Source organism: Orbicella faveolata, unplaced genomic scaffold, assembly GCF_042242905.1.
Source record: "Orbicella faveolata isolate gen_17 unplaced genomic scaffold, um_ofav_v1 contig_2, whole genome shotgun sequence".
Taxonomy (NCBI): Eukaryota; Metazoa; Cnidaria; class Anthozoa; order Scleractinia; family Merulinidae; genus Orbicella; species Orbicella faveolata.
The window spans coordinates 21,807,923-21,835,000 of NW_028301547.1; the positions used below are offsets into that span (position 1 = coordinate 21,807,923).

Genomic DNA, 27,078 nt, shown 5'->3' on the forward strand with positions numbered 1-27,078 from the left:
TCTAGTCAGATACGTTTTCTTTAGTATTCCTGGTCTCCTCCGCGTTTATTCAGCACGGGGCAGTATCCAATATTCCTCGCCAGGCATCGAACATATTTTGCTTCGTTTCTTTTCTGCCTTTTGTCTTTGACGTACTAGATCCTTAGTTGGGACTGTTTATGCTGTTTAAACATAGCTGCCACTCGCTTGCTGATAGCCTGTGTCCTTTTCGTTTTGTGTTGTTGCAATCGTATCTTTACGTGTTTTGATCTTCCAGCATAGACGTATTTTATTCCTCTTCTTCGTTTTAGACCAGTAAAATAAATTCCTGGGATACTCTTGACTGAAGACAACTTATAAGGACTCCAGCGTCTTTTTAACAGCTTAGCACAAATTTGTTTCATTGCTCTAAGAACCTGGGGAGAAAACTACCAGCGTCACGTTACCTAGATTTCCCCAACGGCCTCAACAATCTCCCTTTATCACACGTCAAAACTTCCAGGCTTAATGGAAGCCTGTAAAAACTCATTACAACTGTGTCGAACTGTGAAAATATTCTACCAAGAAGCTCAGCTCTTTTACCGAGCTACTGAACATGTCCAAGGTTGATCTGCTTCTAAATAGACCTAATCACGGTTTTCGACGCCCTCTTGACGGATAGGCAAAGCTGTCAGAAATTAGTGTTTGTATGGGAATCCGATGGCAAATAACTTTTTCCAAAATTGAATTTTACACAATTTGTGAATCAAAACGTTAAAATACTAGGTAGAAGATTGTGTTCACCAAGTTTAAAGGATGTGGCTTGGCTAGAAGACGCTCAGTTAATTTTTCTAATTTTCCATACATTTGTCTGTAATTTTTTTTCCCGCGAACCGCGTCTAGGCGTCCGTCCATCTTGCCACATTTTGCAGACAAATGTATGGAAGATTAGAGAAATTAACTGAGCGTCTTCTAGCCAAGCTACATCCTCCAAACTTGGTGAGAGCAATTTTCTACCCAGTACTTTAATGTTTTGACTCACACATTGTGTAAAATTCAATTTTGGCAAAGTTATTTGCCATCGGATTCCCATACAAACACTGTAATTTCTGACCGCTTTGCCTACCCGTCAAGATGGCGTCGAAAACCGTGATAGGGCCTATTATATTATCGACAGACTGTATCATAATTCACGGTTAGATAGCTCGTGGCAGGCGATTGCAGATATCAGCTTTAACAACTGCCAAACTATAACTTGTTTCTATCCGTGGGAATAAAGGTGTCCTACATAAAATATACGAAGGGTAAACTCGAATCAAGAAACTTAACTCACCTCTCTCAAAGCATAGTTCACTGATCTCGTGAATAGAAGTTTTCTCGTTGATTTGAATTTCGCGCCTCTTGCTCCCTAGTTATATAGACTGCATGACGTCATATTTATTTGAGTGCATACCAACTTTCTAACCAATAAGAAAATCTGATAAAATCTGGTTGGCCAATCAGCAACGGGATATTTCCCAACTCTAAAAGCTTCCATAAACAAAGTGAAGGGACTTTTACCTCATAAACGTCTTCATTTCTGTATTATTGTTGTTACATGATGGAATTTCTAGAGGTTGTTTATGAAATCATTTTATCACAGAGGATGGGACTTTTCCCCTCGAAACCGAATGTGCTGGCTTAGCACATACTTTCCAAATTATGTATATTAATTTTAGTACCTGAGATTGATCATTTTAGAAAGTACCGATAACATTCTGCATTGCATTCATTCTTTCTGGATTCTGGCAGAATGCCCTGTTCTTGCCTACTTTTCCAGGAAATGGTCACAGTGAGGGATTTCTTAGAAATGTTAATATGTGCGTATTGATTTCGTTTGCCGATTCGAACTCAGTATAAGACCCAACTCTCTCATGCACAGTTTGTCTGCATTGATTCAATTTTGATTCCTGAATATCAACTAGAAAGAGTTTCCTTGTAGTATTCCATTTGGACAGAGCTTGTCGTCTTTCCACACAAGTGGAAGAAACCTTTGTCAGGATCACGGTCACATGGATGAAGAATAAACGTGAGCTTAAATAATTGCAATTTCATTTTATTTTTATTTAGGGGAGTTGCGAGTCTCTCTTCAATTTATTGTGATAAGGCTAATTGTGATAAGGCTGCGAGCTAGAAATTTACATTGACATTTTGTGGATGGACTGAGATCGAAAAACGCGGTTGGCTTCGTCAGTGTACCAAAACGTTCCATGTCAGCGAGGCTGATTAGGTTCTTATTAGGTCCTTATTCATTTTATAAGATATTTAGATTTTCAATCGTCTATATTGCACTCTAGCTTTATGGAAAACACATTTCTAGAGAAAACCCCAACAATTGTAAATCAAAGAAAACATATACGTATACACAATCAAAATTCAGAATTTAGACCATCAAAATTGGAGTGATATTTTTGTATAAGAACCTAATTTTCTTTGCTAAGCTGAACAGGTTCTTATATTTTTGAGTATTTAAATTCCAAATTTCAGCCTGTAGGTTCTTAAATCACTAGGTTCTTATATGCAGGTTTTAACTGTACACGCACTATTTAATTATGACTAAATAGGGAGCAAACAAAATAGGATTAACAAATGCACTTGTACGTACTTTATCCATCGAGCGTTGTCTAACAACACTCACCGGAGCTGAATAAAGACAAGTCATCTATAATGGACAAAAGTCACCCCTTTATTAAGTCTCAGATCACAGGCTTGTATTAAAAAACAATAAATAACTACACTTATTACTATCGATGAGGCTTAGTTGCATTCGTTTCCATGTTTTGTTATACTCTGGCCAATAACACGACGAGTTTTTCATGCATACATTTTAGGTATTCTCCTTCTACACATTTGCCACTTGTCTCCTCTACTCATTTTATTGGTAAGTCTTGTCCAACATTCCTTAGACTGAAGTGTTCTTTACAAAACTTGTCAATCGTCAATGTTTGACTTTTAGACTGCCGCAGCCGCCTACGTATGTCTTTGGAATGTCTCACGTAGATATATCGAACATCTACAGATCAGTTGAAACCTATGGCATAAATCATGGCCTTCAGCGCGACGTGCTTTATCAAGATTGATTGTTTTGTTTGTTTGTTTTAGTTTTGGCCATTTATAAATATATACAAAATATCAATGTAAAAGGCAAAGAAGCCCAAGGATGCCAATATGACTTATGTAGAGGTCTACCTTAAAAAGGATACCTAGGACTTGACAAAAGAGTAAAAATGCTGTCATTGGCGCACAAAATAATTTCGAGTAAGAAATAGTTTAGATTAAAAAGTAATTTACCCTGAAAAAAGATCATTAATGTATGATCTCCATGCATTACTGAGTAGACCTTCAAAAATACTGGAGGCCATCTGAGGAATAAACACGTGCGTATTAGAAAGATCTAAAAACTGCAATGTAGTTTGTACCTTATCGTTTGTTTACATTAAAACATTCATATTGTCACATGGAAAGTTAAGTCGACTGTTTCTGGCCAAAAAACAAGTCGTGTAGGGCATTCAACGTTGGTATGTTAAGCTAGCAGCCAAAATTTAATACACGTAGTTTCGCTTTGTTTTGGAAAAGGCAATGGCAAATAAGAGTTCACTTGTTGCCTTAAAACATGCTTTGTATTATATTTGAATAAATTGACCTTTCTACCAAGCCTCATGCTAGTCCCTGACAAACCCCTATTAGGTTAGGGTTAGGGTTAGGTCACCTCCCATTTTCCCGATGGTGGCCCCCTAATAAAGGTTAGCCCATTACAAAAAAGTAACTGTTTTTCACTTAATTTCCACGTGACAGTTGAATTTCTACGAGTCTCATGTAGGCTAGTGGCCACCGTTAGTGTCGAGCCCGGCTGATGTCACATATACACGTAAATAGACAATCCATTGAACTTCCTCTTTCTAACGTCCATCGAGGTTTCTGAGTTAATCAAGGGAATGAGCCCATTTTCAAGACATCAAAACAAAAGTGAAATAATCTGTGTGCGATGGACGTGTTAGGCCTGCTTCACTACACAGAATTTTTCTGCTAAATCTCGACGATTTACAAAAGGATGACACAAGGCGTCATGTAAGACTAGGAAAGTTGCAAGTGGGCCTCTAGCTCGTTTCCATTTTAACAACATTTGGTAAGCCTTTTCACTGTAGTCCTCATTCTCCTTATCAATTGCAAGTAGTGATGATTCATCACTTTCCAACAACCGTCGCCCAAGCTTCTTCCATACATCGATGATTTCGTATGCCAATTCTTCCAGGTCATTATTCGTTGGTGAGTCTTCTTTTACTGCAACAGAAAGAACATAACATACCCGAATAAAAAAGTCTACCTTCAAAAAATTGAGTCGATTTGATTTCCACAGAGTTTCAGGGATTGTTATTCCGCCAAACGAGAAACAGATGTCCCTGAAATAACGACACTTTTGCCTGCATCTGATTCGCTGAGCGGTTCAAGACTAATATTTAAACAAAGATTTCTTACGTGAAGTAATTACAGCCTCATATTTTCAACGAGATGGGAATAGAGAAACCTCGAATCAGAAAACACGAAACTGGTACACTTTGTAAACAACTCATGATCAGGCGGCGCTGTACTATTCTGCCAAGTTATACTGCTTTTATGTGAACGATGCAACAATTTCAGGACTGCAGCCCTCTTCTTTTATACAGCAACATGAGGATAAGGGGATGATATGTTAAATAAATTGTAGATTGAAGTTCAAATGCGAAACAATTGAGTTTGTGTGTGTATGTGTACATTTCCGGCCAATAACGGTACCGTCGAATCGTTGCATTTTCATATAACTTTCAAATGGCTATCTTTAAAACAAGGAACGGGGAATCGGAAAGCAGGGAACGGGGAACGGGGAATCTTTAAAATGAGGAATCTTTAAAATGCGTAATGTTTAAAATAGGGAATCTAACCTTTCTAACCATTTTAAATTCCCCATTTTAAAGACTCCCGTTGTTGAAGATTCCCCATTTTAAAGATTTCCGCTATTAAAAATTCTCCATTTTAAAGATTCCGCTTTTAAAGATTCCCGCTTTTGAAAATTCCCCATTTTGATAACGATTCCTCTTTTAAATATTCCCCATTTTAAAGATTCCCACTTTTGAAGATTCCCCATTTTAAAGATTGCCCGTTCCCCATTCTCCATTCCCCATTCCCCTATTCCCCTTCCCCGTTTTAAAGTTAGCCACTTCCAAATTTGATTTAATCGCGCTTAATCACTTCCCCAAGAAATCCTTTGGAGAGAGAAAAGAACTACCCATCGCCTTCCAAAAGCCAGATTTTGAGACAATTATGTTTTGTAGCACATAGTTAAATAACGCGTCTCTTTTGAACTATTTTTAGTGTCGTTAAAAGTAGGTCGGATAAATTTAATTAGATTGTGGAAATATATCGACAAGAATTGCTCAAATTGCTCTCAATGTTTTGATATTTCAGTGTTTATCGGAGTACTCTGTAAAACGGGGATGCGGATGGCGGACGGCGGGTAATGAAAAAAATAACACTAAGAAAATAATGTTAGGAAAGTTTCGAAAATTGCAAAAATGTTCACATTCTTGAGCTTATATACTAGGTATCACTAAAGATATTGACCTGAAGACAGCGTTTTGATAACTTTCAGAAATCTTCGGAAATTCTAGAAATACGACTCTAATATATAATTCCTGTAACCTTCCTGTATCTTTTTTTATTTCGTGGTTTTTGACTTAAGGACGTTCGCACTAATTGTTTCTGCGCATCCTTACTGCGCACGCAAATTCACACGCCATGTCATGCATGAGAGCGCGTGCTAAGTAATAAAATGAACAATGATAGGGCAGATGGCCATTGCTGTAGCTTTGCCTAGATTTAGCGATCTTGGACGTTCGATGACCCCTACTTTTCTTTCCAGAAAAAGATTTTATTCACAATTATCTCCACATTGTCCAAAAATGAACAAAACACCAATGTGGGAAGTTAAAAAAATTCAAGATTTCTGTCCACGGGACATCGAATCCTGCCATCTCGCGGCTGCGTGAAACTATGGTCACTAAATGAGGACTTAAGCTTGTTCTTTAAGGAACCTCACCAGTTGACTAAATTCACTTAATAGGTCCACTTAAACAATATTTGGCAGAGAACATTTCCTTCAAAGATCTGATTGCAATATTTTTGGGCTTACAGATAGTGTGGCCTTATTCGTTAACGAAGCCCGATTTTTTTCAGATTTAGGGTGTTCTTCCGTGCATGTTCTCTCCAAAACAAAGTCAATGACCCCGCATTTTTTGTGCATCTCTGACGTAACTAACTCATCGTCGTACAGTGATAAAAGTCCCAGAAAAAATCAATGTTGGAAAATTTTCGCGCGAACGTCCTTAAGAGGAAAGGGAAGATACTGGTTACTGGACTGGTATCTCCAGAACAAATTTAAACTCGAACAAACAATATCCCTGCCATCTTATAACGTCGTATCAGTTTATTTTGTGACCAGGCAAATAACTGCATCCTAACAAAAGAGGGACCTAGCCCTCTCAAAAACGAATTTGAAAACAGAGAAAATAAAAACAATGAAGACCACAACATGGAGCTGGAGGAACAATCAGAGTAAGAACTCCAAAATTCAGAGCTGGAAGACAACGCTTTCCCTGAACTGCAAACCACACAATATCATATACAACACGCAAAACAGTCGACAGACTTGCGCGTGAACATCTATATTTGCAGTGCCAGAAGGAGCAAACTGGAGATATAAACCTAAACATCAAGCTCCAGAGACGAAAAGCCTGATGAATTGATGCAAGAAACATAAGAACGTCTCTCTAAGACAATCTTATAGTTTCCAAAAGGAAAGCGACAGCTATCTCTGGCGAAGCCGGACAAAGATAAATACATGGTAAATATGGCAACCATGATAAGAAGCAGCACAGTACTTGCGTCAGGCGGGCTCGGCGGGTCAACACGAAATGCAAGTAACCAACATGTTCACGGAATATTTCAAACTTTGTCCCTCCTGAGCTAATATCTAGAGAGCTTAAAACACATCTTGCAAAATTAATGAGCCTAAAAATACCTAGAACATAGCAAATTACGGAGTTGTCAAACTCTACAAATTACACGCAAACAACAGCGGAAACCATGCAAACTTTGACTTTTAGAATGCCACGCAACGCTCCCTCTACTCCGGTAAAATGTCTCCTAATAACACAGCATAAAGTGCCCTTCAGAAACAAGTGCGAGTGAAAAAATAGGTCGCGATACCGAGAAGCGTGAGAGTAGTCCTCCCTTGAAGTCATCCTCATTTAACTCTAGCATCTAATCCAAAATCAACCATTGCTTAGCGAAATATTCAAAGATCCCCCTATCGTACTATATAAAAGGGGCCTTAGGGATATACTCGTGCGAACAAAGCTTTAAAAGCGGCTATTACACGTGGATAGGAGTTGTGAAGGCCTGTCACCCTATTGTTATCACCCATGATCTTATCGTAAACGAATTTTGCGCACCCCAAAAACAGATCTTCTGTTATCAGGAGTTAGATATGAACTTCGAGCTAGCGACCTTTGACAGGGAGAAGTGACAACACTAATACATTTGATTGGTTTACAAATTTTAAAAAAGACGAACTATTGATTGGACGTTATACGTTCTACATGTTCTATGGTAACCGATCAATAGCGCGAGTTTCTGAGTAAAATGTTGTTAGTTAATGAAAGTTATCAAAACGCTGTCTTCAGGTCAATATCTTCAGTGATAAACTCGTATATAAGCTCAAGAATATGAACATTTTTGCAATTTTCGAAACTTTCCCAACATACAACGAGTTCCTCAATATATTTCGACAAATAGTGATGTGGTTTTTCATTTTACTATTTTTATTTTTATTTTTTTTTCTGATTGTCCGCCGTCCGTCATCCACCGTCCGCATCCTCATTTTACTGAGTCCCGTTTATCGGTCTGGGTAGTGTCATTTTGTGACGCGAAGCATCGAGATTCGTCTTAAATTTTGAGCGCCAAAAGCGGCATTTTGACGGAATTTGGTTATTTACGATTTTCTCGTAAACAAATCGATATTCAGCCAAACGAAGTATGTTGCGAATCGTTTCACACTAACGCCTACCTAACCTGAAAATAGAAGCCAAATTGATTTTTTGGCTGTTGCCGTCATGTTTCACCATTGGCAGCATTCGCTCTTAAAAAGGAAAAAAATAAACAAAAACAAAACGAGATGTTGTTTAGGAATTTTCTTGGTGTTTCCACAACATTGCAAAATCTTTTGGATTTACTTCTAGGAAGATCAACGGAGACTCTGCTTGCAGGGTAGAGTTACAAATACAACAGTTTTTAATAGTGAAGCGCTGAAATGAATCTGTTGCGGCCGCTCTGAGTGTGAAAGTATGTTGCCCCTTAATTAGGATTCTTATTGTTAGAAATATTACCTGCTAGGCGCTCAGCCGTGAGTTTAGGACGTTTTGAACTGGTACATGGAGCTTCTTTCCTTCGCTTTAGAGAAGTCTCTAGAAAAGATAAGGCAGAATTGACGTACAAATAATTTAGACAGAAAAGTGAATGAGCGATAAGCAGGTTTCGAAAGGCTAACAGCAACTAAAATATTGAACGCACTTGAATTAAAGTAAATTCAGTACTACTCCAACTTGGCTCTATGACTTATTATTAAAACTCTAATTTAGATTACTCATATCAACAAAAACGAATGGTTATTTAATCAAAGGTGATCGTTTATCCTGGATGATCTTTATCTTGAATGTTGATTACAGGCTACGATAAAGATAACTGAAAGCTTAAGGTGAATCAGTTTGTAGATGTGCATCAACTTATCGTAATGCCACTCCAACTGTCAACACTTAATTTCCCTGCCAGATTCCATTTGGACGGGGAAGGCTGGAACTGTTCAAGTCAGATTCGCAATGTAATATAACTTGTGAGTACAGGTAATCGTATGAATCCGTGTACAATTACGGATTTGCATAACGAGTGATATTTGAAAATTCTCTCAAAATTGCACGAGCCTTTAGATGAGTGCCATTTTAAAGAATTTTCAAATATCATGAGTGGTTTAAATCCTTAATTGCTCAAGCTTTCATAGATTATTCATTTATTATACGACTGAGAAAATTGCGAACGCGCGCGCGTTAATTTGCAGTGCAGTGCAAATTAAGAATTAACGATAAATTGGGCTGCTCTCAGCCAATCACAGTGATGTAATTCTCACAGTCATATTATCACCTCGGGTCCTGGCCTTTCTGTGGTAGTTTCCTGTTTTAGGACAACTTCAAATGTCTGACAGAGGTAATCCCTAGGGAATTCCTAATTTACGTTCCTGAACTCCAGAAATGAATAGTTCTGACTATTCTCATTGGGGACATAAGAAATCCTTTTCTCCTTATTTACAAGAATTTAAGGCTATTTCAGTTTGCTTCTGTATCTCATGGAAATGTGTGCTATTCAAAGTATGCACTGTGTTGTTCAAGGCTGGTTTCCATATGATCGCTATGATCAATGCGATCACCCCGAGACGATCGCTGCAGAAAACGTTGAGCGGTCCTTACGACTTCCATTATAACACTATAACACTACGATCGTCGTGACAGAACTTTAGTCTATCTCAGCGATTGTTTGTGGCAACGATCGCTATGATCGCTGGAGAACTGTTTTCATATGATCGAAACAGTCGCTGAGCTTTTTTTTATATAGGTATGTGCAGCCCCTAAGGGTATGGTTTTTCAGCCGTTTTGGTCATAAATAGGGTATCGATTTTTAGCTGATTTTAGCCGTTTTGGTCATAAATAGGGTATGGTTTGTGCACTCTAGCCTTGATAAAGCCTTGATTCATTTAACAAAAAGCCATTTTTTCGTCATTATCGAAAAGAAAATCAACAAAAGCCCTTCACCAATCCACCATAGGAAAAAAGATGGCGGCTGTACATTTTACCACAATACCTTGCGAACCTAACGCAGCCTATAAAGCACAAAAAAAAGCCAAATTTTTACAATATTTGTCCTCGTACTAAGGACATTGTGAATGCTAGGTTTGAAGATTTTAAAGCTCTTCTGTACGTTTTTATGAACGTTGTTAAGGTTTTCGTGCGCTAAGAACTGTGGGTAAATGTACCAGTCGCCATCTTTTTTCCTACGGAGGATTATGTTTACGGTAATTTAACATTGGTCTGAACTAGGGAACTAATTGTAAAAAAAGTCTGAAACAGGGTTTTCAATTAAGGGTCAGGTCATAAAAAGGGTTTCGAATTTATGGTCAGGTCATGAGCGGGGTAGGGAATATCGCTGATTTTGGTCATAAATAGGGTAAGGGTTTTTGGAAGCGGGCCGCACACCCCTGCCCAATTATTCTGGGACCCCCCCCCCCCCCCCACCTCCGCCCTCCACCCCACGGGCGGAAGCAGCGACAGTAGCGATAATATGGAAATCAGTCATTAGAAATGCAAATAACAGATGAGAAACATTTCCAATAAAAATTTTAAAAACTAATCACTTGGTGAGGACCATGTCCAATAAAATGAACTTCGCTACGACTGCAAAAGCCTTACACATTGGTCAGTGGGATCACAAAAAGTTCAAACAGTAAGCGAAGGAGTGAAGGAGCGAGGGAGCGATGGGGTGAATGTTCCATCGATACCTACAACTTGGAAGGTTAAAAAGACTATCGCCATTCCAGTAGTCAGGGATAAGTTACGACATAAGAACGTCTTCTGCTTTCAAAATTACCTTTGCTGCTAGATTGACGACAACTGCCAGCCTTCTGAGAATAGGCTGACTAAGACGACTCAAATGGAAAAAAGCATGCATGATTGACAGATACCAAATATGAGACTCATATGTGGTACGGAAGTGTGGTGGCAACCGCAGGCTCAATTCGGTCTTGCTTATCAACCAAAAAATATCAAGATTCCATACTTCATTCCCACAAGGAGAGAATGATAGAGCCTTAAAACTATCAAACTAGGTTACCTTGCACATTGCCCAAATTTCCTCCATTATGCTTATCAACTGTCAGCTGTGGAGGAATAAAAACAGGGAAAGAAGATTGAATTCCTTATAACATTCACTGAGCCAATGCATACTGCATGGAAGGTCAGTCATGCATTTAGGACCTACCTTTAAAATAAAACCGTTTTATATGCAATGACAACATACCATAAACTACTTACCTACAAAGCAATCTAAGCCATTAATGTATACTGGATGCATTATACAAAAAATGGAAGCATTGCATATAAATCCAATGTCAAAAAGCTGGAAGATCTGTTAAGTTTATAATTCTTTAATGAACATTATTTGTAGTTTGGACGTTTTACTGTTTTGCTGTACTTATAATCTTTGGCACGTTTCCATGAAAACATGAAGACGTTTAAAAAAGGAAAAACAACATTTTGTGATAAAATCCTATGAAGCCCTAAAATCAAATATGACTGACACGAATTAAGCTCATCCTGAACAAAAGCCATTTATTTTGATTTTCTCTCTTAAAAACAACAACACAAAACAAAACTGTTTATAAAGCACCCATTTAATAACAATTCTAGGATGTATAGTTAATCCTTAACTACGTGGGGTAAAAAATGCTTTGGGCTATGTACCTGATTTTGAGGAGGGGCAAACCATGATGCGAACTGCGTAATCTCGACTCTGTTGCTCTGTGCAGCTGCTGATTTCGTGCAACAGATGACCTCCTCGACATCACACAACTGAGACTCAGGCCAGAAGTGCAGGCATACCTCTCGCTTGCAACCTTGTGTACCATGTCTGCTACAGAACCTAACCGCACCTCCTGGACAACAAACCGGGCAGATGAAGCTGACTTCATATTTCATATTCTTTAGCCAACAGAACTCATTTCGAATGGACTCAAGAATCAGTCCCAGCTTTCTACGCACTGCATGAGCACAGGTTACCTCACACGTGTCATAGCTGACATCGGCAGCACAAGAGAGCTTTGATTGTAAACTGTCTTGACTCGTCCCTTGGTGAACAACAACTTCAATGGAAGATGAATGGCACAGAAGGATTACGGAGCAGTCTTCCTTTTGAGAGGTGTAAAATCTAGCAAAATTGTGGTACAGTTGAGGCTTCCCTTGTTGTTCTTGATCCCACTGAAAGAACTGCAGCACAAGTCGGGGAAACAAGCCAAGCGGAACTTGGCCAGATTCAAATTTAAGGAATAGTGGGGGAATATGAGCTGATGCAACCAAGCTCATTATGTCCTCGGGTGGATGTGACATCAACATGGACGGTACCAGATACTGCTTGCTACATGAAGCATCAGATGAAGGCCAAGAACAAACTAAGCTAAATTTCTCCATGATCGCGATAAGACTCTCAAAGGTTTCTCTGTCTCCAAATAAAGGAGCCCAAACACGTTCTAAAAGTTTTTCCTCCAGGATTCCATCATTCTCAAGCTTATCCCAAAATGTTTCAAATTTCTTCTCTTTTGGGTTATAAGGCCTGACGGTTATCACCATTTTGAACACGTCAATCAACCATTGTGGGTCCAAGACCACCAATTTATCCAGCTCTGGAGTGTCATTGAAGTGAATCAAAATTCTTTTGTCATGCAAAAAGTTCAGTAATGTCTGGAATTCTTGATCATCAAAAATATTGCAAGCTTCAGATGCGATTGTTGTCGCTGAGTCTCGGTCTATCCATTTCTTACCACTTTCTTTCATGACCTGGAGTTCCTTCTCATATTTCAGCCATTTGATTGGAATGGCTTCCTTCATTTGAGGCAACGCTTTAGAAAGGGCAAGTACTTCTTGACGTAGGCGCATGACTTCTGGACACTCGGGACCATGACCCGACATGGTGTTATCCACAACAAAGAGATCACTCAGGTGCTTATTGTATGGTTTGGTCCGCAGAGATCCAAATAACTCCCTGGCTAGTGTAGTTGGATCAGACTGGCTTTCGTAAGGTGTATCAGCATGAGTACACACTAAAAGAACTGCGGGAAGTTTCTCTGGTAACACCTCAGACTCAACACTTTCTTGATCACTTTCTTCTTGGTTCGCCAGAGAAGCAATCGAAGACATCCAAAAATCCAAATAATCAAAGTTAGTTTTCAAACCAAAATTGTCTATTAATTTCTTGTACATTCCTTGCTTCACAACAGGTTTCGCTTTTTCAAGGGGATTTTGGCTGAGGTCATTTACCAGAAGATAGATTGCTCTCGGAGTGAGAAAAAGTGGGTGTGTTGTATAGTAAACTGATTGTCCAGCAAAATCCCACAATACGGAATGTACGTCTTCTTCATCTTCCACTTTACCGTCATTTTCCAGTCTCTTTACAATCTCGCTTTCTATATCTTTCGGTATGCTGTCATCTTGGTCAGGATATCTGGAAGCCTGAACAGATTCCGACGTTGCATCAGATCTGCCGTCTTCACTAACTGTATTCGGAAAAAATACTGAAGTGCCCACATCAGAAGACCCGGTTGGACTTGCTGAGAATTTGTCCTCCTTAGGGATGTTTCCGGACTGTTTGGTCTCTGGAACGCTTTCCTCGGGATTGGGAGCCATTTGTTCCTCCTTCAACTTTTCAACAGTTGCTCGTGCTGCATGATACTCATAGGAAATAGACGTCTCCGAATTTCTTTCTTGATCCTTCTCCCCTATCTTCCAAATCTCAGTTGACACTTTGAAATGAGAAGGATCAACATCTATCCCTACAGTGCTCTCTTCAGCTGGGTTGAAGGGTTCTCCCCTGAGTGACCTCTTTAAGCTGGTCTTTCCTGACCTGTCTTGTCCAATCAACATGACTGGCACCCTTTTGTCACAAGTCTTTCCTTCAGCAAGGGCCTTTTTGTAGGCTTCCAAAGCCAACGGTCCTCGTACAGTAATCTCTGGAGGTATTACTGTAAAAATAAAGGGTGCCACATTAGGTGAACGAGCTCCAGTTAATAACAAGGAAAGCATTTCACTTATCTTTGGAAGACCTACCTAGCCCAACGAAAAGAACTGCTTTTAAAAACATAATGTGTACGCCTATGGCCTTGTAACTCCACGTTTGCTAAATGAATGGAATGCGGCAGCTGCAGTTTCAGAATGTTTTTATTTAAAACAGAGCTTTTTTCTTTTCCCACGCTTGTGACATAATGAACAGTACATCTTTCTTATTTCCCCACTGAGCATAAAATGTTCCATCTTTCTTCATTTATCACAATACGGTACGCTCTAGAAATTGCTGATCCAAGCTTAAGAGCCAGTTCCTGTAAATACCGAGAATGAGATGACAGTCGCGAAATTTTCGATTTCTTCATATTTTGCCCAAATAACCTCTGTAGTGAGTTGTTTTCGAAAATAACATTCAAAGGTCCTGAAGCGCTTTAGTTTTTTCAAAATTGAGGAAAGTTTGAAAATCGCCATTTTAGCTGCCTGACGCCGCCGAAAATGGCCGAAAATTGTGCATTTTCTTTTCGCTCGTACAGATCAACGCGATGATATCTAGCGATATACTTTGGGTAGCTCATAGTGCATGTCGTGCTGTTTCTAAAACATTAATTTGATTAGCAAAACCTCCAAGTTTAATAATATTTTAGGCCGAAGCTCGTGAGCGAAATGGCTAATTTTAGCTAATTTCAATACCATCAAAAGCCCACTGGTACATTGAATTTGAAGTCGAAACTTAAATTTTCTAAAAGCCCATACTGTATATTATGATGTGTGAAAGTCTCTTTCGCGGCCCGAAAAAACTAACCCGTCGAGAGACATAAACGTATGGTACATTTTTGTAAATTCGTCATTCGTGAAACCAACATGGAACTTGGCCAGCTACCTTCATCAAGAACAAAAATAAGCGAATGGAAACCTTTTTCGTCAATAAGGATACTTGTAATCTGTTTTTTTTCCCTTTTAGAGTAACCACATGATTAACTTTCGCAAACATTTGCAGTTAAATCAAAATAGACGCTGCTTTTGGTACATTGTAATGTTATGCAAATTTATTTCGATCACCGGCACGCGCATATCGCCTGAAACTGATTTTCCTTCCGCCTACTGTCTGTTTCTTTTTGAAGGTTACAACTGTAGCACACATTATTCGTTCAATATCGGCAGTTTTAACTTTTATGGAACACCCATGGCCACAGCCAAACTTGACTTCAAGTAAAAAAAAACATTTTGAAACGTGAAGTTTGAGTAAACAATCGATTACAGTTGTATCCATCATGTTTGGTGTAAATATTCGAACACAACCATTTCATGCAAACAGGTACACTCTACTTTAAAAATAACCGTCTCATCGCAGCATTTCTTGAAATCTTGATCTGAGACCAGGTAATGCCGATAACAAAGCGCGAGCAGTTGACGAAACTTGATGATGAACTGTCGAAACGTTGTACTCGTGGAATAAGCAAGATGATTCAACCTTTGTATTCCTTACCCGTGTGCTTGCAATTCTTATGGATACAATTGCCCCTGTCTGTTACCGCCAGATTTATGGATGAATCGTTCGTTTCTATCACTTAATATGGCACATACCTCTGAATATAACACATACTGTGACATCATTTTTCTTGGAGTGTTCCAACAGGCGTCTGCCAATTGCAGAACGTAAGCAGCAAGACAGAAAACTCCAAAGGCTTCTTCGTCAATCGCACTACGCTGTCCAGATTTCTTTCTTACAAAGTTTCCAGACTTCGCTCTCTTTTAAAATTCCAAGACTTCGCCGTTCTGTTGGCCAGTCCGAATAACTGTCATGGCGTTAGTTGAGTAAGTACTTGACTTTGTTTGGTGGTCCCGGTTCGGACAATTAGACAAATGTGGATTGCGTGACAATCGGCCACTGTACCAAATACGTCGATATCTGACGTTTTGCAAAGTGAGTGAAGATGGCGACGTGGACTTCGAGGGGAGGGAGACACCCATATAAGAAGGACGGGGTTGCTCCTCAAAAATTTTAATCCCCTAAGATCCCCTAAGAGGTACCAAGATCCTGTTTTTTCTCCTCTAAAAGATACCAATTCTTACATAACACATTATCTCCCCGCGTCATATTGTTTTCGGCTCAATACCTTAAAAGTCATCGCAAAAGCTCCCGCTTTGGACCTTTTGAGGCTGAACACCCTGAGGGCTACTAAAACTTCATTTTTAACCCCTAAAAGGTACGAGGAGCTCCCCCGCCCCTGGGGGCGTCGACAAGGAATCCAAACTGCTCCTTAATCGCCTCGTGTAGGCAGGGTGCTTTCTCTATGCCTGCGTGAAAAAATGGAAACTACAGTCGAACCTACACAGCCACCTCTCCACAAAGGACCACCTCTCTGCAACGGCCACTTTTTTCATTCCGGTGGACGGTCACTCTTTTTCTAATCTCTCTACAACGGCCACCTCTCCACAACAGTAACAGCCACTAAGACACGTCCCAACTGCCAAAAAAACCTCTTCACAACGGCCAGTTAATCAACAACTGACGGACGCTGTCCACAAAACCCCATTTTTTATTGGACATGGTCACGAAACTTGATCCATGCCGCAGGGCTTTGGTCTCTATTTCTGTTTGGTTTGATATATTTCGATTGTGTTACGAATTTACATGTAACACTAAGCCTTTTCTAAGATAAAAATGTTGAAACCCAAGAAAATATCGGTGTCATATCTCACCCCTACTGATACCGCTCCATAACGGCGACTTTCCTCTGTCCACAAGGTGGCCGTTGTAGGAAGTTTCGACTTTATTACCGTTAATAAAAAAAACCCACCCTTCCTATTGAACTTTAAAATACAGGTATATTGCTCCAGGTTTTTGGTATAGAAATGCACCAGGGACATGACTGGGATGGAAAAAGGTCTAGGAGGCACTAGTCTTAAATGGATACCTGCTGAAAATTTACGTACATATTCACTCCTGTTACCGGTTCTTTTTTAAACCTATAAAAACTATACAGTTGAACCTCCACTAACGGTCACCTCTCCACAGTGAACACCTCTCTACAACAGACACATTTTTTTTTGTCCCGGTGGACAGTCCATACATTCGCTCTTATTTTTGCCACTGAAATGCGGAAAATAAGGCTACAATTGCTGGTTTTCAGTGTCTCACCATTCAAAATAGATCAAAATAAAAATAGAAAACCGTTCAATAGATTAAGTCCAGAATCTGGGAAATGAAAGAAAGTAAATATGCAAAGACTCTCGCCTAGATTCTGGTCACAGCAATTTTTCTTATGCAAGATATGCGGAGAAATTTTTTACCCAAATTTATAGAGAATTGTATGGAGACGCCATGCTAGTGCCCATCCGTATGGGCACAAACATGGCGGCCGGAAACCAACAGAAACATCTGTCACTGAGTTTTGCTACAAAAGCGTGAATTTCTCCTCGAGGAACTCTAAAACATTAAAATAATACTTTTTCTACGACATGAACAGTTCAGATAGCCAAATTCCCCGAAATAAGTCACTTTTTTAACCATCATGACCCCGTCATGTACATGCCGCATCACGCAAAAGCTTCGAAATTCAAGCGTAGTGTATCACAAAACCAAGAACCCATTCGGAGCGAAACTTTGTATGAATATTAGTTTTCAGCTGCTCTTATACATCATTAAAAATCTCAGGAGGATCAATAGTTTTGTAGTTTGAATTTTAGTGACGTCATGTGAAAACCAGCTATACATAATGTCTAACTACTTTATACCGCCTAATTATTGATGGGAAGTTCGCTAGGTCTATAATTGTGAATTCTCAAGGTAAAATAAAGGAAAATTTTAGCTCTTCTGAGTGTCCGATTTTTGGAAAGCGCCCATATTATTGTCTATATAGCTTAGTAGAAGGCAACAGGGGTGAATATGTATGTAAACTCACACCGCGTATCTCAGATCTAATGCCCTCTAGGCCTCCTTTGTCCTTTTTGTATTCCAGCCCTATCACCGGTGTATTTCTATTCAAAAAGTACGGACGACAAACATGTATTTTAAAGGTAAAGAGGAAAGGTGTTTGCACAACTTTTGTGAACGCGGTAATACTTTCCATTAATCTACGTAGACACGCCGTGATAGCAGGACCCGCGGACGGCTCTGCCAGTTCGTCGAGTTCTGTCCTCTTGCAGAATTAAACAACACCCCCTTCCCCCTACATCCTTCAATTTCGTCCAAAAATGTTTATTTAGGATGACAGTGCGAACCACGTTACTTGCACGAGCAAAAAGTTTCGCTGGCCGTCATCTTCACCCCCCGGGGGAGGACTCCCATACGGAGTGGACGGGGATGCTCGTCGGAAATTTTGAATTTAACCCCTAAAAGAGACCAATCTGGGCGTGGCCGAAGCTTATGCAGACCCCTAAAAGAGACCAGTTTATAAAACAGACAAATAAAAAGTACAGTGACTTTAAATGATGGCGAATTTGTTTATATGAATTGAGTAAATATAAAGAATCAAAATTCTTTCTGTTTTGTTATTTCTTCGCGTGCAACCCTTAACGAGACCTTGACGGCTAAAAGTAATGACATTTTGCCCAGAACACCGTAAGCGAGACCAAAATCCGAAATTTATACCCCTAAGCGAGACGACGAGTATCCCCGTCCATTCCATATGGGAGTCCCCCGCCCCCCTCCCCTGGGCTTCACCCACTTTGGACACTTTGCAAGTGGCCGTCTGTCACGCAATCCACATTTGCCGGATGGTCTGAACTGGGACCACCAAACAAAGTCAAGAACTTACTCAACTAACACCATGACAATTATTCGGACTGGCCAACAGAACTGCGAAGTCTTGGAATTTTAAAAGAGAGCGAAGTCTGGAAACTTTGTAAGAAAGAAATCTGGACAGCGTAGTGCGATTGACGAAGAAGCCTTTATGGTTTTTCAGTCTTGCTGCTTACGTTTTGTTAGTAGCCGCGGACGACTGTTGGAACACTCCAAGAAAAATGATGTCACAGTATGTGTTTTATTCAGAGGTATGTATCATATTAGCTAAAGAAACGAACGATTCATTTATAAATCTGGTGGTAACAGACAGGGGCAATTGTATTCATAAGAATTGCAAGCACACGGGTAAGAAATACAAAGGTTGAATCATCTTGCTTATTCCACAATTACAACATTTCGACAGTTCATCATCAAGTTTCGTCAACTGCTCGCGCTTTGTTATCGGCATTACCTGGTCTCATACCAGGATTTCAAGAAATGCTGCGATGAGACGGTTGTTTTTAAAGTAAAGTGTACCTGTTTACATAAAATGGTTGTGTTCGAATATTTACGCCAAACATGATGGATGCAACTGTTACCGATTGTTTACTCAAACTTTACGTTTCAAAATGTTTATTTTTACTTAAAGGCAAGTTCGGCTGTGGCCATGGGTATTCCACAAAAATCAAAACTGCCGATATTGAACGAATAATGTGTGCTACAGTTGTAACCTTCAAAAAGAAACAGACAGTAGGCGGAAGGGAAATCAGTTTCAGGCGATATGCGCGTGCCGGTGATCGAAATAAATTTGCATAACATTACAATGTACCAAAAGCAGCGTCTATTTTGATTTAACTGCAAATGTTTGCGAAAGTTAATCATGTGGTTACTCTAAAAGGGAAAAAAAAAACAGATTACAAGTATCCTTATTGACGAAAAAGGTTTCCGTTCGCTTATTTTTGTTCTTGATGAAGGTAGCTGGCCAAGTTCCATGTTGGTATCACGAATGACGAATTTACAAAAATGTACCATACGTTTATGTCTCTCGACGGGTTAGTTTTTTCGGGCCGCGAAAGAGACTTTCACACATCATAATATACAGTATGGGCTTTTAGAAAATTTTAGTTTCGACTTCAAATTCAATGTACCAGTGGGTTTTTGATGGTATTGAAATTAGCTAAAATTAGCCATTTCGCTCACGAGCTTCGATGAAGGTACTTGTATCGGCCTAAAATATTATTAAAGTTTGAGGTTTTGCTAATCAAATTAATGCTTTAGAAACAGCAAGACATGCACTATGAGCTACCCACAGTGTATGGATAGATATCATCGCGTTGATCTGTACGAGCGAAAAGAAAATGCACAATTTTCGGCCATTTTCGGCGGCGTCACGCAGCTAAAATGGCGATTTTCAAACTTTCCTCAATTTCGAAAAAAACTAAAGCGCTTCAGGACCTTTGAATGGTATTTTTGAAAACAACTCACTACAGAGGTTATTTGGGTAAAATATGAAGAAATCGAAAATTTCGCGACTGTCATCTCATTCTCGGTATTTACAGGAACTGGCTCTTAAAATGTTCCATCTTTCTTCTAATACGGTACGCTCTAGAAATTGCTGATCCAAGCATAAAATGTTCCATATTTCTTCATTTATCACAAAACGGTCCGCTCTAGAACTTGCTGATCCAAGCTTAAAATGTTCCATCTTTATTCATTTATCACGATACGGTACGCTCTAGAAATTGCGGATCGAAGCATAAAATGTTCCAGCTCAGAACTTGCTGATCCAAGCTTAAAATGTTCCATCTTTCTTCATTTATCACAATACGGTCCGCTCTAGAAATTGCTGATCCTAGCACTAAGGAGGACGCAAGTCGCTTATGAACCTAGTAAATTGCCCTCTTTATGATGGATATTTTCATGGCACGCTGAATAGAACACCTGCCCAGTGTTTGGGAGCTCTTCGGTTCAACTATCCTCGGACACTGGACATTCTGTCTTTGTTTCACGTTCGCTGGTGACATAATGAACATTTTATCTTTCTTGTCCCAATACCGAACTTAAAATTTTGCCTTTTCTTTCACTTACCGAGCAGGAAAGTGTTAACCTTTAAATAAACATAATTATCGTAGTAACAAGAGATTATCAAGGTAAGAGAGTGAATCCCCCATATAGGCCTTCTACAAAGTAATCCCTCTCACGTTATTTTTAGACACGGTACCCAGTTCTTCGAGGATGTTACTCGCGCAATGCGTGAACAGCCAAAGCGACTTTCTCGAAACTACCCGAGACCAAATGGTGGGAACGTCATTTGATGTTTTGGTTTCGTTTCATACCAGAAATGCTTTCCTCAGTTTCAGCCGCCTTTTTGTTCGGCTGGGCTTTTGTTTGTTTTGTGCTCGTTTGGCTGTTCGTTATTTTGCGGTTTATCCGGTTTCAGGAAGTTTAAATTAAGCTGAACTTTAACCGCAACGACAACAAGTACAATGGCTGTGTAAGCGTGCGTTATAATCCTTTGTTCATTTCATTGCCATTGTTTACAAAAGGTCACAAAACAACAACGTGAAATAGCCACATTCTACATATTCGAGAGAACGCGAACTATACGACGACCAATATTTAAAACTTCTTTTTCGAATTTTGAAGCTGTCTTACGTGTTCTGTTTGGGATATTAAGTCATTTTTTAATCGACGTTGCCTTTGGCGTTGTTGCCGTTGCTGCTTAAACTGCCTTTTGCTGCTTGGGCGGCGAGCGTCCGCCTGCACTTTCGACCATCTGTTTGTTCGGTTGCCTAGCTTGTGTTTGGGCGTTTGTTTGCTTTGCACGCGTTTGTCTAAACATTTCTCTGCCGTTCATTCAGTTATTATTGTTTGAGCAGGGGACATCCGTCTCTTATTTAAACTCCTATTAAAGTATAGAAATGTATTAAAACACACCGAGAGCTGAAGCTCTTTTGCTTGTAATCAAAATATCAAAGAAGACATCTCCACAGCGTTGGAGGTTTTCCTTTGCTTTGAAACGAAACGAAAGGAAACGAAACATAAACAGATCCTCCACGAAAACATCCACACAACGCGGAAGAACTGGGTACAATGTCCAAAAATAACTTAAGAGGGATTACCTCGGGTATAAGGCCTATGTGTGGGATTCACTCTCTTACCTTGATAATCTCTTGATAGTAATTATTACAATCTAGTGACAGAAGTTTATCTTCTGCTAGTACCGAAGGAAATACGTCGCCTGGGCAAAAGCATGTACGTATTGAGTTATCTCAATGAAAATTGCAAAATGATAAAAATACAATTTACAGGCGAACCTCCCTGTGCGAACACCTTCCATAAGCAACCAATTCTCACAAACGCCAAAATTTTGCTTGTCAAATCACTATAGTTGGAACTCCTTGAACGCGACCACCTCTCGTGACTTGACCGTAACCTCTTTTGGGGCTGACGGTTTGAAATTTTTTACTGTTTTTAACCTCTGGTTCGACCGACAGTCAGCCGATAGACAGCCAACAGTCGGCCGACAGTTTTTTCGGGAGCTGCTTTTCACTCTTGGCTGGGTGATTGGGTAACAAGACGCCTTACAAACCTGATAAGATCATAAGGTTTGTGTTTCCATGAAAATATCCGGTAGCTATTCGCGAGGGACTTTTGATTCAATTAAACGCTGTCAGTATTACAGCTTGGAAAATGCACTGGATTCACCGAAATTTCTTCAAATTACTAGATGTGCTCTTGTATTATAATACATTTTGGGTTTGAAATTAAACGACTACGGGCTTTGATCCCAAATTTAGATCCCCAGTGGTCTGACCTCTGGTAAGTGACGGCTTGGCATTTGGTGTGGTTGCCTAAGGGAGGTTCGACCGTTTTGATTTCAACTGTTTATCTGTTGAAGTTATATTTACTACTAACTTGGCTGTTCCAGTTCTTGGAGAATAGTTGTTACCCAAAGTTTGGTGTCAAAATTGTTCTGTGCGTTGCTTCCTTTTATGAATGCATGTTCCTGGTAAATGAAGAAATAGAAATAGAGTAAATTAATTAGTTATAATGGAGGAAGGGCTGGAATAAAATCAGCATTTCTTTCTTAAGTTGGGATTCAGTGATCTAGTGAATAATGTTACCTCCAGCCCACCACCCTGGAAACTCAGAGATATATGAGATATCTCAGTTCCTTCACTAATATTTCCTTCACAAGGTTCTTAACTTAACTGTCCTTGGGAGGGGTTGTTTCAAGTCTCGACATCAACCTTGCCGCCGATTAAGTCTAGCTTAGTTTCGATGTATACTCACCACAAGTAAGGCAAGGTTCGGTCCTCCAAGATAACGCGTCTTTAAGCTACAAGTCAAGTTAATAAAAGAACAGTTTATTATATCCTCAAGTTCGCCATCCATCTCTTCCTTACTGTTATTCTCTCATTATCACGAGGTTCCTACTTGAATTTTTCATTACAAACAAAGTTAAAAGCACTCAAATTTCATATTAGTAGATATTCTTGAAACCAGCAACCAAGAAGATCACAGAGGACAGATGTTTACTTATCACAGGGAAGTTTGAAATGTAGTGTCTCTACAAGGTATGGTTGGCACGAATGGCTGACTGTTTGCATGCTTACAAAATGTCAGTACTTTATAATGTCTGGGAAATTGGCTGCTAGTTTCTAACATTTCTCAGAACTTTAAATTCTTAGTGCAAACATTTGCGTCTTATTGGCAGATATCAAGAGCACAATGGCGTAGCACCATAGAGATATGGAATACTAGACTTACTAGACATACATACTAGACATACCATTGAGCAACAAAATCTCTAAATTCATCCGAGTATGGCACATCAGCAAGGAGAATACGTACAGGATGATAAGAATTAGGCCACTGCCCTCTTGCGAGTTGTATCTGTTAAAAAGCGGACAACGCAATATTAAATCAAAATATTTCTAATAAGTTTTATTAGTTGTCAGATACCATGAAGATCTGAAGGAAACATAAGCAAACATCAAAAGATTAGAGTGCTCTCCTTTAGGCAAGTAGAACTTAGGCAAGTGTGGTACAGTTTTGGCAGGGATGGCCAGCGTAGTGGTGCGAGTGCTTGCCTCCCACCTATGTGACCCGGGTTCGATTCCTGCGCCATACGCGGGTTGCGTTTGCTTTAATAGTTCTCGCGACGGTTTTTCTCCGTGTTCTCCAGTTCAAGTTTCCTTTCTCCACAAAACCAATACTCAAAATTCCAATTTGACCAAGATAGAGGTCACCCGCATGAAAACCAGCTAAGGCGGATGTGGCTTCCTCTCTAAATATCATAATTCATTTTATTTTATTTCTTGAAGTAGAACTGTTTTGGGTAATCAATCTCAACAATATGGTGTCCAAGACAGAAAACCAGAAATACAGGAAGAGTATTGCAAATAAGAGCGATATTATTCTGCAAGGGCTGGATGTGGTCTAACTGATAGCTGAGATTGTCAGAATTACAACTGTTAAACTGCGAGAAGATGAGTTTTCAAGTTTTAAAGATGAAACTCCAACACCTCCATCCCCACCCTCTTCCATGTTTCAGGTGTTTGTTGGTGTTGGGGGTGGAACGCAGCAGTGCTGGTGGACGTGGCAGTAGAGGTGGAGGTGGTGGTTGTAGTGGCAGTGGTTGTACGGGTGGTGGTTATCAGGAAGATAGCAATGCCGACAAAGCAAGTGCAACTGGTGCCCGTTTTGTGAAGCTCGATTTGGCGTAGAAATTTTCGTAGAGCTCTACGACTCTACGCTTTTGTCACCAGTCCCCTCCTATGTGCTGGAAAGATACATTACCTCCTACTTCACAGCTTTTACCGTAGTTGTGTATTCTTACTATGGTTACCTGCCTATTTCGTAAAATTTGATTTCAATTTGTAGCATATTCCTCGCATATATCTCATATATATTAAAGTGTTATTACGGTTTACAGTTTTTTAATCGTCTTCAATTTAAAATTCTGTATCGAGTTTACGCTCTACCATCTACGCTCGACGCTCTATGGTTCTATGTACGGGCGTAGAGGCTTACAGTTATTGTAGCAAATGTTAAAGCGCACGGGTAATGTTTAGTGTTATTACGGTTTACAGTTTTTTAATCATCTTTTTAAAGTACAATTCTGTATTGAGTTAACCCTCTACGCTCTACGCTATATGTTCTACCATCTACACTCTACTCTCTACGTTCCACCAGTTACTCTCTTCAATCTACGCTCTATGCTCTGCGATCTACCATCTACCCTTTAAGTCCATCTACGCTCTACGTTCTACCAGCTACTCTCTTCGATCTACGCACTACGCCCTACGATCTACCATCTACCCTCTAAGCCCATCTACGCTCTATTCTCTATGTTCTACCAGCTACTCTCTTCGATCTACGCTCTATGATCTACCCTCTAAGCCCATCTGCTTGGAAGGTTATTGGAATTTTTTAATTTCCTTTTTTTAATTTTTTAGTTTTTTAACGAAGACTAGTGAGCAGCACAAAGGAAGACTTCCTGTAGTTGTAAGCTTTTTCGTTTATTTCGTTCCGTTTCGTTTTGTCTCTGTTTGAGACTTCTTCAGGGAATGATTTAAGCGTGCCTAATTTTAACCTCCCATGGAAGTGAATAACTGCTGAAACATGCTGTAAACGGACGTTACAATAAATGCCTTTATGCACATGTTATTGCGTGTTGTTATATTTCAATGGGCCATACGATTAGCGCTAACTATATGGCCCCCAAAATATAAAAAAAAAAAGTTAAAAAAGAAAAATCAAAAATTAAAACATTGCAAAAAGACATTTTTGGTTTGGAAGAGTCCCCAAAAAATCCTATTAGAGTTTCTTAGTTGTCTCTATAGAAAAAACGATCGTATCAAACTTACGTACTATGTTATTGACGAAAGTAGTATTTCGTTTCTCGATTTACTTCTTTACAGAGATACTAATTTTAGCACTCTGCAGTTTTCTACCTATCATAAGCCACTTAATAAGTATTTGTACATTCCCTTTGAGTCCTTTCATCCCGCGAGCAACAAGGGGGCCTTTATTAGACCCGAGCTTATGTACTATACTAGAAATAACTTCACTTTTTAAACCCTTTAGCGAAACGCGAGAAATTCTGGAAGCGCCTCCGGCTTTGTGGGTTTTTACTTCCTTTATTCAGGGAAGTTAAATACAGTAACAGAACTAAATGGCTTTCGCTAAAACGTAAATCCGCAACGGTAGAATGGTAGTCTTTAAATCTACATTTAACTGTAGTCATGCTAACTGATGTGAAGGACATTTTGTTATAGTGTACTCAAAAAGTGCGAATACTTAGGTCACGTGACTTTGAATGCTGAGTGGATGTTTTGCGACCACGTGGAGATGTGGTTTAATAGTTTTTAGGGTCGTAATTCGTCGTAGAGATTGCTGTTCATTTCAAGTTTGAATAAATCGTTTAACTCAGAACCACTAACATCAAGCTGGTTATCCAGAGACTTCTACCACACTGTATTGTCAGTTATAAATCTACTACTACTTTAGCACATCTATGTAAATAGTATGTTTTTGGGGGGCCATACAATTAGCGCTAATCCTATGGCCTCCAAAACATAACAACACGCAATAACATATGCACTAAGGCGTTTCTTGTAACGTTCGTTAACAGCATGTCTCAGCAGTTATTCACTTCCATGGGAAGATAAACTTACGCACAGTTATGTGCTATATATGCTGTTCAATGTTAGTAGTAATCATTCCCTGAAGAAGTCTCAGATAGAGACGAAACGCGTCGGAAATAAACGAAAAAGCTTACAACTACAAGAAGTTTTCCCTTGTGCTGCTCACCAGTCTTCTTTAAAAAATTAAAAAAAGAGTAGAATGAAGATGGTAGAACATATAGCGTAGAGCATAGAGCATAGAGGATTAAAATACTGTAAACCGTAATAACTCTTAAATAACACTTAAATATATACGAGCAGAAGCATATCACCTAGTTCTAGGTGATACGCTTCTGATATGAGATAATAAAGAAGGCCAATAAATTACAATTACAAATATTACAGTATCGCAGATGATCGAGAAACGCGCACTCGCAACCCAATATTTTTTATGACTCTACTGGTTTTTCAGGCCTCTAAGCTTGTGTAGAGAATAGTCAAAAATTCTTAAATTGATAAACTCGTAAGTATGTAGAGCGTAGAGCGTAGATGGTGGAATATGGAGTGTAAGAGCTTTAAGAGCGTTGCGCGTTGACCGTAGATGGAAGAACATATAGCGTAGTGCATAGTCAGGGTAAACTCAATACAGAATTGTAAATTGAAAACAATTATTAACACACTATAATCCGTAATAACACTCAACATTTCCTACGCGATATAATATTTGCTACAAGAACTATACGCCACTACACCTTTACGGTGTACGCATATCCAAAAGAAACAGAGCTTAAACATTCAAAATGCTACCGTAGAG

At 39.4% G+C, this 27,078-nt stretch overlaps 1 protein-coding gene across 2 annotated transcripts in view; it reads right to left on the reverse strand.

Moving 5' to 3' along the window:
• Positions 1-2,662: 2,662 nt before the first annotated feature.
• The window catches only part of LOC110040883 (uncharacterized), an 86,167-nt gene continuing 61,751 nt past the window's right edge, over positions 2,663-27,078 (reverse strand). The window contains exons 10-16 of one of the 2 annotated variants that reach the window (XM_089290287.1): positions 23,426-23,529; positions 22,927-22,972; positions 22,549-22,639; positions 11,595-13,864; positions 10,966-11,011; positions 8,418-8,495; positions 2,663-4,278 (exon numbers count right to left, since the gene is read on the reverse strand). In XM_089290287.1, coding sequence (XP_089146413.1) covers positions 3,992-4,278; positions 8,418-8,495; positions 10,966-11,011; positions 11,595-13,864; positions 22,549-22,639; positions 22,927-22,972; positions 23,426-23,529 — 2,922 coding nt within the window. In that variant the 3' untranslated portion in view covers positions 2,663-3,991. The remainder of the gene's footprint in view (positions 4,279-8,417; positions 8,496-10,965; positions 11,012-11,594; positions 13,865-22,548; positions 22,640-22,926; positions 22,973-23,425; positions 23,530-27,078) is intronic. The other variant, XM_089290288.1, reaches the window with a different exon arrangement.